At 33.9% G+C, this 17,446-nt stretch overlaps 1 protein-coding gene across 3 annotated transcripts in view; it reads left to right on the top strand.

Annotated features, from left to right (window-relative positions):
* LOC125649021 (endothelial PAS domain-containing protein 1-like) overlaps positions 1-17,446 on the top strand; it is a 51,534-nt gene that overhangs the window by 22,079 nt on the left and 12,009 nt on the right. For all 3 annotated transcript variants that reach the window (XM_048876223.2, XM_048876224.2, XM_048876226.2), the window contains 4 exons: positions 2,334-2,467; positions 5,929-6,055; positions 6,202-6,302; positions 16,277-16,464. In XM_048876223.2, the coding sequence (XP_048732180.2) occupies positions 2,334-2,467; positions 5,929-6,055; positions 6,202-6,302; positions 16,277-16,464 (550 nt within the window). The remainder of the gene's footprint in view (positions 1-2,333; positions 2,468-5,928; positions 6,056-6,201; positions 6,303-16,276; positions 16,465-17,446) is intronic.

Here is a 17,446-nt window from a genome sequence, read left to right as displayed (position 1 = left end):
TTTTTTCTTGTTAGAAGATCTTTTTTTTAATGTACACATTTTTTTTGTGTACTTTATTCTTGTGCAATACTTACTGTATACTCTAACAAGTGAATTTCTCTTTGAATATCTCTATTAACATTCTTGTCTACCTATCCTTGTTCTGGGGGGGGGGAACAAATAATAACATTTAATTAAGACTACCAGTATATGCAAGCACAAATTATTTTCATACACTGTTTCCAAATAATAACATTTAATTAAGACTACCAGTATATGCAAGCACAAATTATTTTCATACACTGTTTCCAAATGTACTAAGTTAGTTAAGATGTAAGATCTAAATGATTTGTAGAAAACATTTGGTTGATGATGTTTAATTTAGCTCACCTGAGCCATAATTAGATTTACTGGTCAAAATTTATGTACTGGCATCGTTATTTATTCAGTGTCTTCTTTAAAATCACCTGGCCAATTTAAACCAAATTTGGCACAAGGTATCCTTGGATATTAAAAAGAAAATTTAAGTTTATCAAATAAAGAGTTGTACTTCTCCCAAGGGAAGATAACTTACAATGATGAAAATATAATGGGTTGTTTATATAAATCTGATGATGTAAAACCACTAAACTATAAAAGACTAGATTTGATAGAAAGCTTCCTGATGATAGTGAAGAAACCAAGATTTTTAGGACCAAGGCAGGGCCACAATATAAAGATTTACAAAGGAATTTGATGGAAAAGTTGTTCAAGTTCATATATATTATATTTGGGGGGTGGGTGGGGGGTGGGTGAGTTGCAGAACAGGGTTAGGGAAATGAAAATCGTAATAACCACAAAGACAACAATATGTCATTATGATATGCAAGAATCCTTATACAGCAATTTTTTTCAATTGGGAAAAATAGCGTCAAAATCGAAGAAATTGGGAATTTCCTACCAACGTATCGGCAAATGATTTCAACCAAAACAAAAGAAAAGAAAGAACAAAACAAGAAGTATTCATCACTTTACAAACTTTTTATACGGTAATATTTGCTGTTGTGAAACATAAAGAAATCATCGTAGGCTCGTTTTAGAATTGTCATAGCTCTACAATATGTGATCTGTACTTTCCATTTAATACCGGAAGTGAACATTTTAGTTAACTCGAACAACGTTTCAGACTAAGTAAATTACGATGTCAGTGGTCTATTTTTCGGCAAGTGAATAGGGAATTTTTAGTCTCAAAATTGGGAAAAATCAACGGTTTTTGGCATTGGGAATGGTACCGTTTATCGGTACCAGTTATGTAAGGAAAAAAATCGCTGCTTATATATACGATAATGTGATTCAATTATATTCAAACCATGACCATATAGGAAAAAATTAAAAGTCACTTTCTTAATAACCACAATGGTAAAATTTGTCAATGACAAATAGATACATGCAAGTATCATCACGTAAAGAAACATAGGTTTACAATGTTCTTCACTCCATTACATGAAACCAGAAAGGGGCCACAATTTGGGTTTTACACTGATTGGTGTCCCATGCAAATGAGTCTTTATTTCTGCATGAGCAAGGAGACTCAGGTGAGCATTGGGGGGATGGGGGGGAGGGGAGGCTGAGGTGGATTAATATGCAATTTCCGAGTTTCCCAATAGTTTATTTCCTTTGTTAAACTTTTACGTACGGTGAGACACAAAATATTGTTTCGTACATGCGCAGTGGGTACAAATGCTTACTGTTGCGTTCATACATTGCCTAGAGGATGATTACCAGCTGTCGTGCAATTACTTGAACTCCAGGGAAACACTAGCAATTTTATGAGTATTTGATAATAAAATAGCTCGCACAAAAATCGCTAATCATCATCTTCCTTTAATAAAAGTAGCACTCGTGTCCAAGAGGAAATACATAATTATTTTATATTGAATTTAATGGCCTAATTCAAACAAATTATTCTTGATAGGGAGAGGGCTAAAATAGGCTATGCCTGCTGCCCAGTTCTGTTCACTTATTTGTGAATAAAATATTGTTTAAATCAAATTATTCTTGATATGGTCATTCTAATGTATACCAACAGCTGAAATATACAAAGTTTACACTTTCATAACTTTTATCTTTATCTACATAACTAGTCATGATATTGTATATGTATACATCTTGTACCTACCCAAGTGGTCATTAGAGTACTGAACATACCTCCATCACAGAAGAGCTGATATCTTGGAAATTGTGGATGATGATGGTATTTCTATAGTGTGAGGTGGATGAGATGATTAATCTGAAGTAATTACGTTGTGCATAATGATGTGATGTAGATGATGTTATTTTTAGTGTTAAAGTGTTGAATATGAACTTATTTTTAGGTGTGGAACAGTGTAAAGTGGAGGAAAGCCAGTTGATGCTGGAAGCCATGAATGGATTTCTGTTATTATTGGACCGTAAAAAGAAGATCCTGTATGTTTCTGATGGAGTGGCCACACATTTAGGCATTGATCAGGTACGATGGGTTATTATGCAAGTTGGTAGTTCTCCCTCGAGATTGGGGCATAGGAAGATAGACTTTGAACTGGCACTAATGGTTCAAGCAGTGAGAAACTTTCAATCAGACAGCAGTTGGTGTACATCCCAGTTCACTTCAATGCTTGGATTTTTCCAGCACTACACTGAAAGCATTTTTCATATAGATTGAACCAACTCTAGAAAATCTTATGATTATGAAACCCTATTATGTTAATGAAAGATACAGTGGAACCTAAACTGACCACTGGTCATCCACGTCGCTCAGGTATTCTTAATAGAATCTTTTGAGTATGGGTGTGGGAAATTCCTCTGAAGAGACAAGATTCATGTTTAGGACAAGGACTGAGTCCATCAGTTTTTATACTTTTGTTTTCAACTTGGCATTAAATCACCTCATTAGTACACAAGAGAATCTATTGTTGTGATATAAGAATTCACGGGACACTGTCTATATACTGTATACAGGATTACTTTTCCCCCATGTTTTTTTCCCCCACCCTTTTTTATATGCCCGTCGTTAGACAGGACGTATTATGTTATGGCATTGTCCATGCATCTGTCTGTCTGGCAGTCCATCAGAGGTCATGTTTTCCAGACTATTTTCTGCAAACTTGGGTCATAATTTCTCCCTCAAGAAGTGTAAGAGTGAGTTTGCATTTCAGCTGGATTGGTGCACCATGACCTACTTTAGGGCTAATGGTAGGTCAAACAGTTTTGTTATGGATACAGGTATTGCCCTGAAATTTGGTCATAAACTTCCTTTGGAAGGAATACAAGTTCCTTTTGCATTTCAGAAGGAATGGGCACGATTACTCAAACATATGATAAATTTATAATTGACTACCGGTACTTGGAGGGGGTTTTGTGTAATCGATTACAGTCATTTTTCTTCTGTAATCAATTGCTGTCAATTACTTAGGATGATGTAATCGATTAAAATCATTTACTTTAAGGTTTTTATTATACATGTATATAAAAACAGTTATATATAGTGGAAACAGAGTTAACAGAATTCAACTATTTGTACACTCAAGTGAACCTGTGTATATCCATAGGGCTATTAAATTGTGATGAACAGTCATCAACATTGATTCACTAATTAAAACAGCTTTGCCAGGAATTTAAACTTTAAACTATAATATTTCCAACTTAACAAAATGACAATATTTTAGTGTAGAGTAGTTGAATGGAATTGAAAAAGTAATTATAATTACACCACAAAATTTAGCTGTAAATAATTAAATTACGATTACAAGTAATTCAAAATAGCTTCGATTACAGATTACTGTCGATTACTTGAAAAAAAGTAATGATTACTAACGATTACTCGATTACGATTACTCCATGCCTGCTTTTCAGTAGGATTGGTCCATCCATGACCTACATTAGAGCTTAAAGTAGGTCAAACAGTTTTCCAGATTTTTTTCCATTATAGATACAGGTATTGCCCTGAAATTTTGTCACATCTTCCCTCTCAGAGAAATACATAATCAGTGTACATTTCAACTTAATTGGTGCACAGTGACCTATTTTAGGGCTAAAAGTAGGTCAAATAATTTCCTGGACTTTTTCCTCTTCATAGATACAGATATTGCACTGACATTTTGTCACAACCTCCCTCTTGGAGAAAACATGCCAGATGGATTGGTGCACCATGACCTACTTGAAGGCTTTTCTATTCAGAATATGTGATATCAATTCAGAGTGCATAATATACTTGCAGGTTGAATATCACTGTCCGACAGGCGTATGTTGTACTGTTTGTGTTACTCTTGTTACACTTGCAAATGATTTCACCCCATTTTAAATTTGTTTGGACAGTTTTGTTAAAAGAGAGATAACTTGTCTCATTTACATTTGCCCAGTCTTAAATTCACTCACTGACAACAAGAGCAAAGGGGGCAAAAATAAAACGGGGCTTATATTTCCCTGTATACTGTGGATTGAGAGTTTAATATTTGCTAAAACTCAAGATTTGCAACCCCACCCCCCCCCCCCCCCCCACCCCAAAAAAACAAACAACCAAAACAAGATGTGTTTGTGAAACACAAATGCCCCCGATAATGGCCAATTCCGAAGATGGCCAAGGTCACAAGGGCAAATATCTTGGTACCTGTAGAAAGATCTTGTCAAAAGAAATGCTCATGTACAATATGAAATCTCTAATATTTACCATTTAGAAGTTATGACTAATGTAAAACAATCAAAAGTAGGTCAAAAGGTTTACTACCAACGGAAAGGTCTTGTCACAAGGAATACTCATGTGAAATATCAAAGCTCTATCACTTACTGTTCAAAAGTTATTAGCAAGGTTAAAGTTTTCAAAAAGTAGGTCAAACTCCAAGGTCAAGGTCACAGGGTCGAAAATGTTGGTACCCATGGAAAGGTCTTGTCACAAGGAATACTCATGTGAAATATCAAAACTCTATCACTTACTGTTCAAAAGTTGTTAACAAGGTTAAAGTTTCAGACAGAATTATAGAATGACAGACAGGACAAAAACAATATGCCCCCTGATCTTCGATCTCGGTGGCATAAAAATAGCCGTATTGAAAGGTGAAGATAACAAACAGTGATCAATCTCATAACTCCCATAAGTAATACAAAACAGAGAGTTGGGCAAACACGGACCTCTGGATATACCAGAGGTGCCTAGGAGGAGTAAGCATCCCGTCGACTGGTCACACCTGCCGTGAGCCCTTTATCTTGATCAGGTAGATGGAGTTATCCGTAGTCAAAATCAGTGTGCCAAGAACGGTCTGATAATTTGTATGAAACACGTCAGACAGCATTTGACCCAATGATAGGTTGTATTGGCAAACTAGATCGTTTAAATGACCATAGATTTTGCAAAATGCTGACTTTAAACGAGACTGTTGAAACCCCTTTACCATCAACTTCTTTGTCAGTAGCTTGCCTCGATTTAAAAAAAAATTTAACCAACGCTGAATGACCAGATGTAATGTATAGAAGCTTTAGTATTATAGATAAGATTTTAGATTCAAACTTTTTTTAGTATTTCAGAATTTCTAAGTATTTCTTGCAATTTCACATGATACTTTTAGGAACTTGTTCCATTGAATCTGAGTTTATAGAGTTCTCCAGATATCTATATACAAAACTTCAGATATCTTAAAGATTTATTTGAAATCATAATTCATAACAAAGGTATGTTCATTTTGAAAATAGAATGGTCTTTATCTTATGACTAAGAGTGTATATGAATGTGTAGGTATATTATGTTAACTAAAAATGTAGTGAGAGAACAATTTCAATTAAGGGGAAACAACAACAAAAAGTGGTTCTTGATAGTAAATCTTGCATGTAATGTTAATGTTAAATATCACAAAGCATTACAACAGCCCAGTCAAAAGTAACTCGAACTTGAGAATATTAAGGAAAACTGCTGTGGACATCATGAGTTTAACGATTTTCCAGGTATACCTGCTTGGTAAGAAAGTGACGAATTTGATCCACCACAGTGATATACCTGAGCTCAAAAAACAGTTCAACCTCAAACCATGTGAAATGCAGTGTTCTTGCCCAATTAACAAAGAGAATAGTGGTAAGTAAGAAAAAAATGCAATTATGTTTATGGGGAAAACAAGATTGACAGAATCTTTCAAACTCTGATATTGTCTTACCTGAGTGAAGTATTGCTGAGAGTTGTCTCTCTTTGCAAGTGTTACCTGTTTACATTGATACTTTCAGACAAGCATGCCCCACATCTCGATGATAACCGAGTATTCTACCTCAGAATGAAATGTGTCCTGAAGAAAAATGGCATTAAAACAAAGCAGTCGGGGTTTGTGGTAAGTGTACTGGACAGTGATGGTCACCAAATTAGGTAAACATGGTCCACATGTTGTCAGTGCATTAAAGAGTTGAAAGATTGCACTAGAAATTATTCTAAACAAAACATTAGAAATCAAGTATCGTTAAATTGTCTAACCATTATTGACTACCTCCAAATGTTGGTTCTTATCTGGTAATACGTTACTGATAAACTGATTTATAATCGGGTTCAATGCTTCATCAGTCTGGAGAAGAAAGGATAGAATTGTTAGAAATGTGGTGATTTGGGACTGAAGAATCTGTAATCAATGAATATTTGATTCACTATGAACAATGAAATGAGCTGCAGGCTTAAAGCCTGATGACTTGAGTTCACTCTTACACAAGTTGTTATGAAATCTGCTTGATATATTCACAATAGTCACCATTGAAGGTACCAAGTCAAACCAAGAAATCATGAAAAGTCCTACAACCCCAATACTAAGACTCATATGGGCGTAAAGGAGTGTGAAATGCTTTTCAAGAGATGTTGCATCTCGCGGGAACAGTTCTATGTTGCATCTCGCGGGAACAGTTCTTGGCTCTTGTTTCAGTCAGATCCTCAGTAGTAGCCTGTAGAATGCTTTGAATTGTCATTTTCTTTGGAGCCTGTAGAAAATTTCTGTAATAAGAAAATTTACATGTTCCATTTAAGAGGCCTATTGACTGATAGTCCTGTTTTATGCAAATGAGTCAAGTATTGTTCAAATTATAGCCAGGCCAGTAAATAATATACAAATATTACAAAATACCCAAATTCAGAAGTTTTGATTCATCTGTGAGAAATTTATATGAGTATTTCCTGTTTCAACAGTAGCAACACACTGTACTTGAAACATTGTACTAGTGTGCTGAATATAAATCTATGTCATATCAATCACAGGCAGTTATAAATGTGCAGGCATTTAGGAAATGTTTAATAAAAAAAAACCCATGGGATTTAAAACAGATCTATTTTTAACATGTATCAATGGATAATGAAAATACAGCTGATGATATCATTACAGTATTGTCAATTAAATCTGAAATAGGAAAACTGTATATTTAGTTCTACTAGGGTTTCTGAATTTGTATTTAAATTGCCTTTAATGAATTTAAAGTTACTAAATTGTGTGAGATGTATCAGTACAATAGCCTTTTTTTCAAGCAACCTTGATCTATTATTGTCAAAAGATGAACTTTCCGAGAGACGGGAATAGTCCTCTGTAATTGAATGTCTCATTTTGTATTCTGAATGTCATCCTAAACTAACCATTAAACAATGAAACTGCGACAGAGGATAGAATCTTACCATATACAATAAAATCCATTTCTAGTTTTGGGAAAAAATAGAATGAAAACGATACTTGGATTAGAAGTTGATATTGGAAACTTCTATTGGGGATGTCTTGTGTGGCCAGGCATGGCTGAAATGACCCTGTATATTTGACTGCCCACTTTATTGTGTCAGTGGGTTAATGAGGAGTCAGGTTCCGGAATTCGTGAGATATTTGACATGGAAATGAGGAGCATTGCTTGGCTATAGGTTTGAAATATCATACATGCCAATATCTATATGGAACATCTTGTGTCCACATTATGTAATGGTCTTTTTTTGTCATGCTTTTAATGGGGACTTAAATGAATTTTGAGAATAATGAATTTACCTTGAGATGAGAGTGACAGATACTGACAAGATTTATTGCATCTTAACCCCAATCAGAGAGATCATGTGATGCACCCCCTCAACTCTCAGAATAAAATGATGCAGCATTCTGATAAAGCTAAACTTCTACATTTATATTTAAATGTTATGGAGTGTAGGTCTTATTACATTTACAAGTCAGTCATATATATATACTACACACCTAATAACCATTGTATTCTCTTATTACATTTACAAGTCAGTCATATATATATACTACACACCTAATGACCATTGTATTCTGGTGTTCTACATTTTTATTTGGATTAAAGAATTGAAATAGCAAATAAATCAAATTTTTGGTTTCAAATAGACTATGTAAATTTTCATATTGGCTTGGAAGGTATTTTTTCATCTACCAAATGATGTTATTTTCCTTTTTAAGAAATAGGAAAATGAAAAACTTGGCTTTTTTGCACAGAAGCATCTACAAACCATGTATATGTACTATTATTTAGAATATGAATTTATTTTTTGCCTCAGTATTTTTTTATTTAATGGGAATTAATTTAAATTTTTTTGAAAGTTTAATCTGTTAATGAAGATGGATTGTGGAAACCTCCTAATGATGAGGCTGTACTGTGTGTGTTAACTATATAATTGTACTACATCCAATATCCCTACGGTAATAACCAAATAGGTAGTGTATGACGTAGAAAGTAATCCTTGAACCTTAAATCTTTTGTCACTACCATAATCAGAATTGGACATGCTTGACCAATCTATAATTGGTCAGTATCAAATTTTCCGTGACATTCATCAGATATGTAAATTGCCTCTAATTTCACTTTTCGCCAGCATTTAATTTACAGGATTTGATATATGTGATTTGGTTCTGATGAGTGGTTATTTGTCATGTAACTGTGGCAGTTTGCCTGATGTGTACTGCTAACATCACATGATGCTGTTGTGAGATCCCTGGCAGGCATTGTTAGATGTCCTGGGGTGTAAAGTGACAGATATACATGCTAAGGGCCAGATGAGCGCCAGATAAGCGTGGTGAAGTGTCTCCCTAATATACTCAGGCTATCTCCAGCATACCCACTGGGTTTAAGATGGTTTTGTGTTACATTGAGAGTCATGTCAGAGGGGGTCACACAAAAGGACACGTTTACACCGAAAGTTTAATTTTAAAATCTGCCCATCATAGATGTAGGAATGGAGACAAGGCACATGTAGATCCCAGAGATGCAGGGATAATATGTAATAGCAAAGAGATGAAATGGTGTCTGAGTCAGCAAGGAGAAGAAAATATTTGCAGAGACATGACACACCAGACACTGCAGTCTAGGCATCATGGCAAGATGACAGATGGGGGCAGAGAACTGAAACTTTACATTATGTATGTACAGGTGCCATTAAATGAAGAACTCTAAAAGTTCCCAGACCCAATGTAAAACTTACGTGTTCAGGTGCTCTGAGAAATCAAGAATGTAGAGTTTATTAGGGTGTTCATTAATTACAGAGACATATTGTATGTATGGATAAAAGTTCAAATCTGGTAGTGTTGCTTGAACCTTCCATAATACTAAGTAATACATTAATTAATGCAAGGGTAACATTTTTTGCATCTCTTTTAGTAGAATCTATAATCTGGTGGCTTAATCTCAGTTGATCTAAATTTTGAATAAACTATAATATGATATCAATATAATTTGAGCCGTTCCTAGCAAAAAGGGCCCTTAAGTATATTAGTGCTAAAGTGTGAACTATAGAGAAAATCCCTCAAAATATTAGAGCAATGTTGATTGTCGTTATAAAATTACAGTCAATCAAAGATGACAACCAACTTGTGATTGGTAATCATGACCTTTTTCTTTACAAGTATGTAAAATATGATGTTGCGTTTTTTCATCATGACGTGGGGCCTCCGTGGCCGAGTGGTTAGAGCATCGCACTCAAAATCACACGGCCTCTCACCTCTGTCGGCGCTGGTTCGAATCCCGCTTTGCCAGTAAGTGAGAAAGTTTCCCAGTTTACTTTCGGAAGGTCGGTGCTCTCTTCCCAGGTACATTGTATCTGTGTTCTCTCTTCCACCAATAAAAACTGGGCGCCACCAAATAACTGACAAATTGTTGAGTGTGGCGGAAAACATCAATCAATCATTATGACGTTTCTTGAAAAACATTGTTGGATAAGATAAGGGCCATTTTTACTTGGAATGGCTCAATTTTAATTCACAGTAGGGCAGGAACAACATGTATATAAGCACAAAAATATGAATCGTACTAAAATGAGATCTATTGTAAAAGTTATAAAGGGATTCTTGATAAATGCACTTTCATATCGATGAAATTTTGATATTTTATGAATTAAATATTGTCAGGATCAGGAATATTTATACATGTATAGCCCCATGAATATAAATATTTATGTGTATATTTCCTTTGATGGTTATAATAGAATTAATTTTCTTATCACATGACAGTCATGTGGCTTGGTTATACTGAATGATAAATAAAGAAATACAAAGAATTTTAGTTATCATGAATATACAATTTTGAAACACAGAAGAACACTGGCTAAAACTGCAAATATTGCAAAATAAAAAGCTGAACTGTAAAGTTTTAAAATGAACATGCATTATGTGCATGTGCTGGGATTTCGGAGAATCAAGGCCATTGACATAATAGCTCATCTGTCAAAAATTCCTTTTCTATCGGAATATTTAATACTGGCATATCCCTGTGTCAAGGTCAAACAGTATACATTGTTACCATGATGGGTTTCCAAGGACAGTGTGCAGTCTCTTTTGATCTGGTTAGGAAGCGTGCTATTGGTGTATGTTTACTGCAATAAATCACTGTCTAATTGTGCATATTTCTGCTCATGTTCGTTTTATCAGACCTCCATAATAGACAAGAGTATATCAAGTTCTTCACTCGACAATGAGGTATTAGAAATATGGTTTCAAAGTCATTTCAACTTGAATTTTTAAATCAGATGATTTTATGTTTGAAGATACGTATGACATTGTCCTGTTTTAAATGCATTTGTTGAGTTATATACATTATGGTAATATGCTTTTTTTTAATGAAACATGATATGCATGATCTTATTACAAATATTTTTGGAAGGCTCGGCATTAAGTAATACATATTAAATAATGCTTCATCACCTGTCATAAGACCTTATGAAATTAGATTTTGCAACAAAAGCAGCAAAAACTGAAAAATATGAGAACTATCACACCTATTTTTGTAGTGGGGAGAAATGAGATAGTCAAGTGGTATTAAATTTGATCTTGTTGGCAACTATTGTTACTCATTTAAATATGTTCATCCATTTCCATCAGCCTTGATACAAGGGGGAGAAAAAAGAGTGCATCATTTTTATCTCTGAATTGAAAGACCAAGATGGGTTGGTGCAGAATTACGACCCCAAAGCTGGAATGTACCACTGCCCCTTTGACCTAGTGGCCTACTGATGTAGATACTACTCAGGTTACTTACCTGGGCTGATGTAGGTATATATGGGGTGTACGAAGGCCATTGGACCAGCAGGTGGCACACCAATTACAGATTAATTGTCTAGTTTTAGGAAAATATCCCAGACCTCTGCTGTGCTTTATCTACATTTAAAACTGTCATTATCTGGAGATATTAATCCTAGAATTAGCTTGCCTGAGGTCAAAGCTCCAAGTAAATCCAGTATTTGTCTTTTTGAATTATGGCTATCTGTTAGATTTTTACTTTTCAGAATTTTTACCCCAGTCTTATTTGACGAAGGGTATTCAAGTTTGTTCAAATGAGGGGGCCAGTTCTCATTTCAAAGTGGAGACAAGTATTTTTCTAAATTTGTATACAACACTAAACGTGTTCACTGGGAATTTTTTTTATCATATTAAGCATTCATTTTGCACAACTTTGATTGGCATTTGAATACATGATTGTATTTAAAGTTTCAAGCTTGTTAGAATTATAGGGGAATAAATGCAATGGAAGCACAGTTTACTTGCATAATTAGTAAATATATTTGTATATTGTAATTTAACTTGTTCACCAGACATTTAATATGGATTTGTATGTTCGGAATACTTTTAATTGAAGCAAAACCGTGCGGAAGAGACCAGGAAAGTTTGGGATTTAGCAACAAAAGTTGCTGATTTATTGCAATACACATGTAATATATTGCAGAAAGGGCTCATGAAATTGACACACAAAAATTTAACTAGACTGGTTTTCAATGGTCTTCATTAATTTATAATTCTATTTTAACCAAAATCATGTTTATTGAAGCTGTATAATCTGAAACTCCAAGCAATATCATGTTGCCACTCTTGCATGCAGAGGGTTTTATTGCAAAGTAAATGAATATATATATTAATTGTAAAAGTCTACAAAATAATTATTCTTCTGCCTGCACTGTATAACACCAGTTTTTGGAGCCACTATTATACAACTACTATAATAGGAGAACATCGATAAGAACTTTGTTATCTGTATATCAGGAATTTCTGTCAGCTGACACTGATACTGCCATAAAGTCACATTTCACACTTATTCACTTTTCCAAGGATCGTGTGATGAATTTTTATAAGTGGTAGCTTCTATTAATAACTATGAACGGTTAAAAATTAAATTCTTTATGTTTTTATATATCTTCATTTTAATTTTAATTATATTTTCAACTGAACAAATTTGTATGTCATACAGACAAATTAGTTTGAAATTTCTGTAAATCTTGATTCCTTTGCTCCTCAGGAAGAAAAAATTATCTTGCTTTCATCACTGAGTTTATGTGTCTGTGTTCATGTAAGAAAAAAATGAACTTAGTGATTCCTATCGATATTGTGTCAATCATTCATAAGGTACTTTAGACTTACAGGCTATTTTAAATGTATGAGTGTTGATTACAGCAGTGATTTGTAACTGTCAGGCACATCATCTTACGCAAGAAAGGTCATTAAGTACTGCAAAGAATACAACATATAAAAATACAAACTACACATGTGTTTTTAAACAGAGCCAAGTTCAGAAGATCAAATAAAATTTTTGGACAACTTTAGAAATGGAGAATCCAGAAATTAGTAATGTGACCAATTATAATACTGAACAGTCAATTACAACACTGAACAGTCAATTACAGCACTGAACAATCAATTACAACACTGAACAGTCAATTACAGCACTGAACAGTCAATTACAGCACTGAACAGTCAATTACATTACTGAACAATCAAATACAACACTGAACAGTCAATTACGGCACTGAACAGTCAATTACAGTACTGAACAGTCAATTACAATACTGAACAGTCAATTACAGTACTGAACAGTCAATTACAGTACTGAACAGTCAATTACAATACTGAACAGTCAATTACAGCACTGAACAGTCAATTACAGCACTGAACTCAATTACAGCACTGAACAGTCAATTACAGCACTGAACAGTCAATTACAATACTGAAAAGTCAATTACAGCACTGAACAGTCAATTACAGCACTGAACAGTCAATTACATTACTGAACAATCAAATACAACACTGAACAGTCAATTACAGCACTGAACAGTCAATTACAGCACTGAACAGTCAATTACAGTACTGAACAGTCAATTACAGTACTGAACAGTCAATTACAATACTGAACAGTCAATTACAGCACTGAACAGTCAATTACAGCACTGAACAGTCAATTACAGTACTGAACAGTCAATTACAGCACTGAACAGTCAATTACAGCACTGAACAGTCAATTACATTACTGAACAATCAAATACAACACTGAACAGTCAATTACAGCACTGAACAGTCAATTACAGCACTGAACAGTCAATTGCAGCACTGAACAGTCAATTACAGCACTGAACAGTCAATTACAGCACTGAACAGTCAATTTCAGAACTGAACAATCAATTACAGCACTGAACAGTCAATTACAGCACTGAACAGTCAATTACGGCACTGAACAGTCAATTACAATACTGAACAGTCAATTACAGCACTAAACAGTCAATTACAGCACTGAACAGTCAATTACAATATTTTATTAACGTTATTGTCCTTGGGCTTTGATGAGCTAATCTTTGGTACGTCTGTATGTATTGATGACTTATAAATCCGGGTTTCGTCTTGATCGATCTATTTTTTTATGAAAATTATTTATTTTAGACTTTGAAAAATTGTAATTATTTACAGTTTTCCAGACTTATTTTGGCTGCTGAAGTAGGTAATGAACTGACTTTTTGTATGTCTCCATGTAATGAAGACTTATAGATCAAGTCAATCAAAATATTTTGCTAAGTTATTAACCCTTCACAGGAATTTGAAAATTATTCATTGTTAATTCCAGTCTTTTTTGTGGTGTATATGTTTGCAGATAATGAGCTAAATGATGGTGTGTACCTTTATTATAATAGATTTACAGTTTTATTTGCCTGCCTACGGACTTTTACCAGGGTTATTGCCAATAAAGTTAAAAAGTGTCCAAGTCGGTAAATATGTATTCATTGGACTTCACATATGTATATTGATGAATTGAACAATAATGAATACAGGGTTTTGATTTTTCATTTACATTTTCAATTTAGTAATTTGTAAAAAAGTGTTTCAAATGAACAGTGTTGCAAAAATTGTCTTTTTAATTTAATTCATACAAAATGCCATTTAAATGGGTGTGTGTGTGTGTTGAGGTTTTTTTTGGGGGGGGGGGATGTATCTTAGATAAATACAATTTTCAATATTAAACTCAATAAAATAAGTCATATTGTTCCTTTCTGTAACATTCAAAGTGTGTCATACTAATTAAGGTCCACACTCTTTGAGATAAATGTAACTGTGAATCTATAGTCTTCACAACTTATTCAGGAAAACTAAATCAGTATATGTAATATTATATTCTTTTCTTGTTCAATGTTATTTTCACATCTTTGGACTTTCAAATATTTCAAACTTGTATGTCAGCGGGGGCATTTCTGTCACACTGACACAGCTAGTTTTTTTAGATGAAATTTTACGCAGTTTTAAATAGACAGCTTTATGTCCATTCTATTTGATAAATGTAGTATGGGTTACATTCGCTGCAGGTTTAATTTCAATGTTTCGGCCAACAAGGAGTAAAATTAAATTGCCTGTAAAATAAGGGTGAATACTGAAACTTGCTGAAATGATGATATGTATTTTGGTGCATCATAAATTCAGCCTAATTTCTTACATCTTTGAAAGAAATGCAAGAAAAAGTGGAATAGCAGCACAGATTATTCAAGTTTTGAATGTTAGATAATCATAGCCAGTTTAAAGATACTGTGACAATTTTGCACACCAATGTTCTACTTTAGAATTAATGTTGCCAATGTTTAGTCATTAAAATGAAATCTACACTGTTTCAATATATCAAATGCATTGACCTTTTTAACTTGATTTTTATGATAATTAAGAAACAAGATAAATTACAAAATACAAATGTAAGGATGAACTTTGTATTGTATACAAATTAGCCCAGGCTTTCATTGTTTTTATTTTTAAGTGTGCAGGAATTTTACTGAGTTTGTCATTTCCAATGGAAAAAAGAAACTTTTCATTTTGGAAAATAATTTAATGTATTTCATTTCTGAAACTTACCAATGTATACCACTTTCATTAGCCAGGTAATACCTGTTGTCCCTTATAGAAATACCTGTTCCATCAACAAAGGTCATTCATATCATTGCAAAGAAACATCATCTTGTGCTTTTGGTGAAGATAATGATGCCTAAGTTTCATGTTTATTGGTCACCTAGTCAATCTTGTTGTGAAAGCTTCATGACCCTCTTCTCTGGATTTTGTCATTTCTGGATACTATTCTGTGTCCTATCAGTCTGTCTGTCCAAAACTTTAACCTTGCACATATTAACTTTTGAATGGTGAGTGATGGGGCTCTCATATTCCACATGTGCATTCCTTGTGAAAAACTTTTTATGGCACCAAAGTTTAAACTTTTTAACGTTTTTATCTTGACCTTGGAGTTAATCTAAGCTATTCAATATTTCCTGAACTATGTAAGGAAGAGCTTTCATATTTTGTATGAAGATTTTTTATGGCAAGAACTTCTATTTTTGCTCTATGATCTTTGACTTTGTGACCTTGACCTTCTCCAGAACAGCATTGTCATTTTAGTCATATTGGTATTGGTATCATTACAGTATGATATGTTAAAACAATTAAAGGCACTAAACCTTTGCATAACGTATGAAATGGTTTGCTGACCGACACTGTTGTTCATTAGTTGAGAGGAACTATTTGTAATCTTTGATTATGCATTCCTATTCAATGTTTTTTCTTTACAGTTGATGCAGTGTTCGGGACGATTAAAGATGCGAGCTACAACTAGTAGGTCCAACAGTTACGCTATAGACGGCCTGATCTGTATCTGTCGTCCAATGCAAACCAATTCCATTATGGAGATCAAGCTAGATGGCAGCATGTTTATCAGTCGACATGACCTCGGCATGAAATTCACTTTCTGTGACCCAAGGCAAGTTTTGCATGTGTATGCACACGCACATTTGTAAAGACATACACATAAGTAATGTTAATTTTTTATAATGTACTGAAGGATGTATGTATGTAATGACTAGCTCATTGTTTATCCACTCATCTACATACCAGTAAAAGTATTTCACTCTCTATTAGATAAACTAGTTAGTATTGTGGAATAAAACCAGTCTCCCCTGGAACAAACATTTCTTCACATAAATTTACTTCACCATCACAAGTAATAATAATTTTTTTAAGATTGTGAAAGTTTTGTTTTTGAAAATTTATGGGTGAAAAAAAAAAGATGGAAGGAGATATACTAGTACAGTCCATGTTGGATAATTTGGTGCTTAACTGCCCTTTGAAATGGTTCTTCTGAAAACTATGTGATAAAAGTTTTAGCTTAAAGAATATGTGTTCAAAGTACTGTCTTCAAATATAATTGAAAAATAAAATTCTATGAAAATGGTGGCATATTTAATAAGATTTGTGGAAGGATATACACCATCATCATTATACTAACATATTTTCTCATATTCCATCTCATGAAGGTTCAAGCAACTGTTTCATACACCATGTACCCCAAGTATGACAATTGTAATGTGATGAGATAAGCTATTTTAGCTGACAGTAATCTGATATGAATCTAGTCTCGTCTCATTTTATTACTGTCTTGGCACCTTTAGGGTGTACTAATGAGTGCAAAAGACAGACAGACTAGCACCCTTTAAAAAGCCATGCCCAAGTCATTATTCATTTCTGACATCACGACTACAGCGTTAGAGAGGATTAAGGAATCGTCAAATATCCATTTCAGCGTCCTTCTGATGCTGACTCTAAAGACCAACGAGTTTATTATTCTAACCTTTATGATTTTTGTTTCAAGACTTGTTTACCATTTTTCCTGGAGTACTTTTGATTTTCATAAACAAAGTTGTTTTTGTTTTTGATATCTTTTGCACCAGCCTTGAGTGTTGGTG

Source organism: Ostrea edulis, chromosome 5 (genome assembly GCF_947568905.1).
Source record: "Ostrea edulis chromosome 5, xbOstEdul1.1, whole genome shotgun sequence".
NCBI classification, from domain to species: Eukaryota; Metazoa; Mollusca; class Bivalvia; order Ostreida; family Ostreidae; genus Ostrea; species Ostrea edulis.
This window is presented reverse-complemented; position numbering and strand designations above follow the sequence as displayed.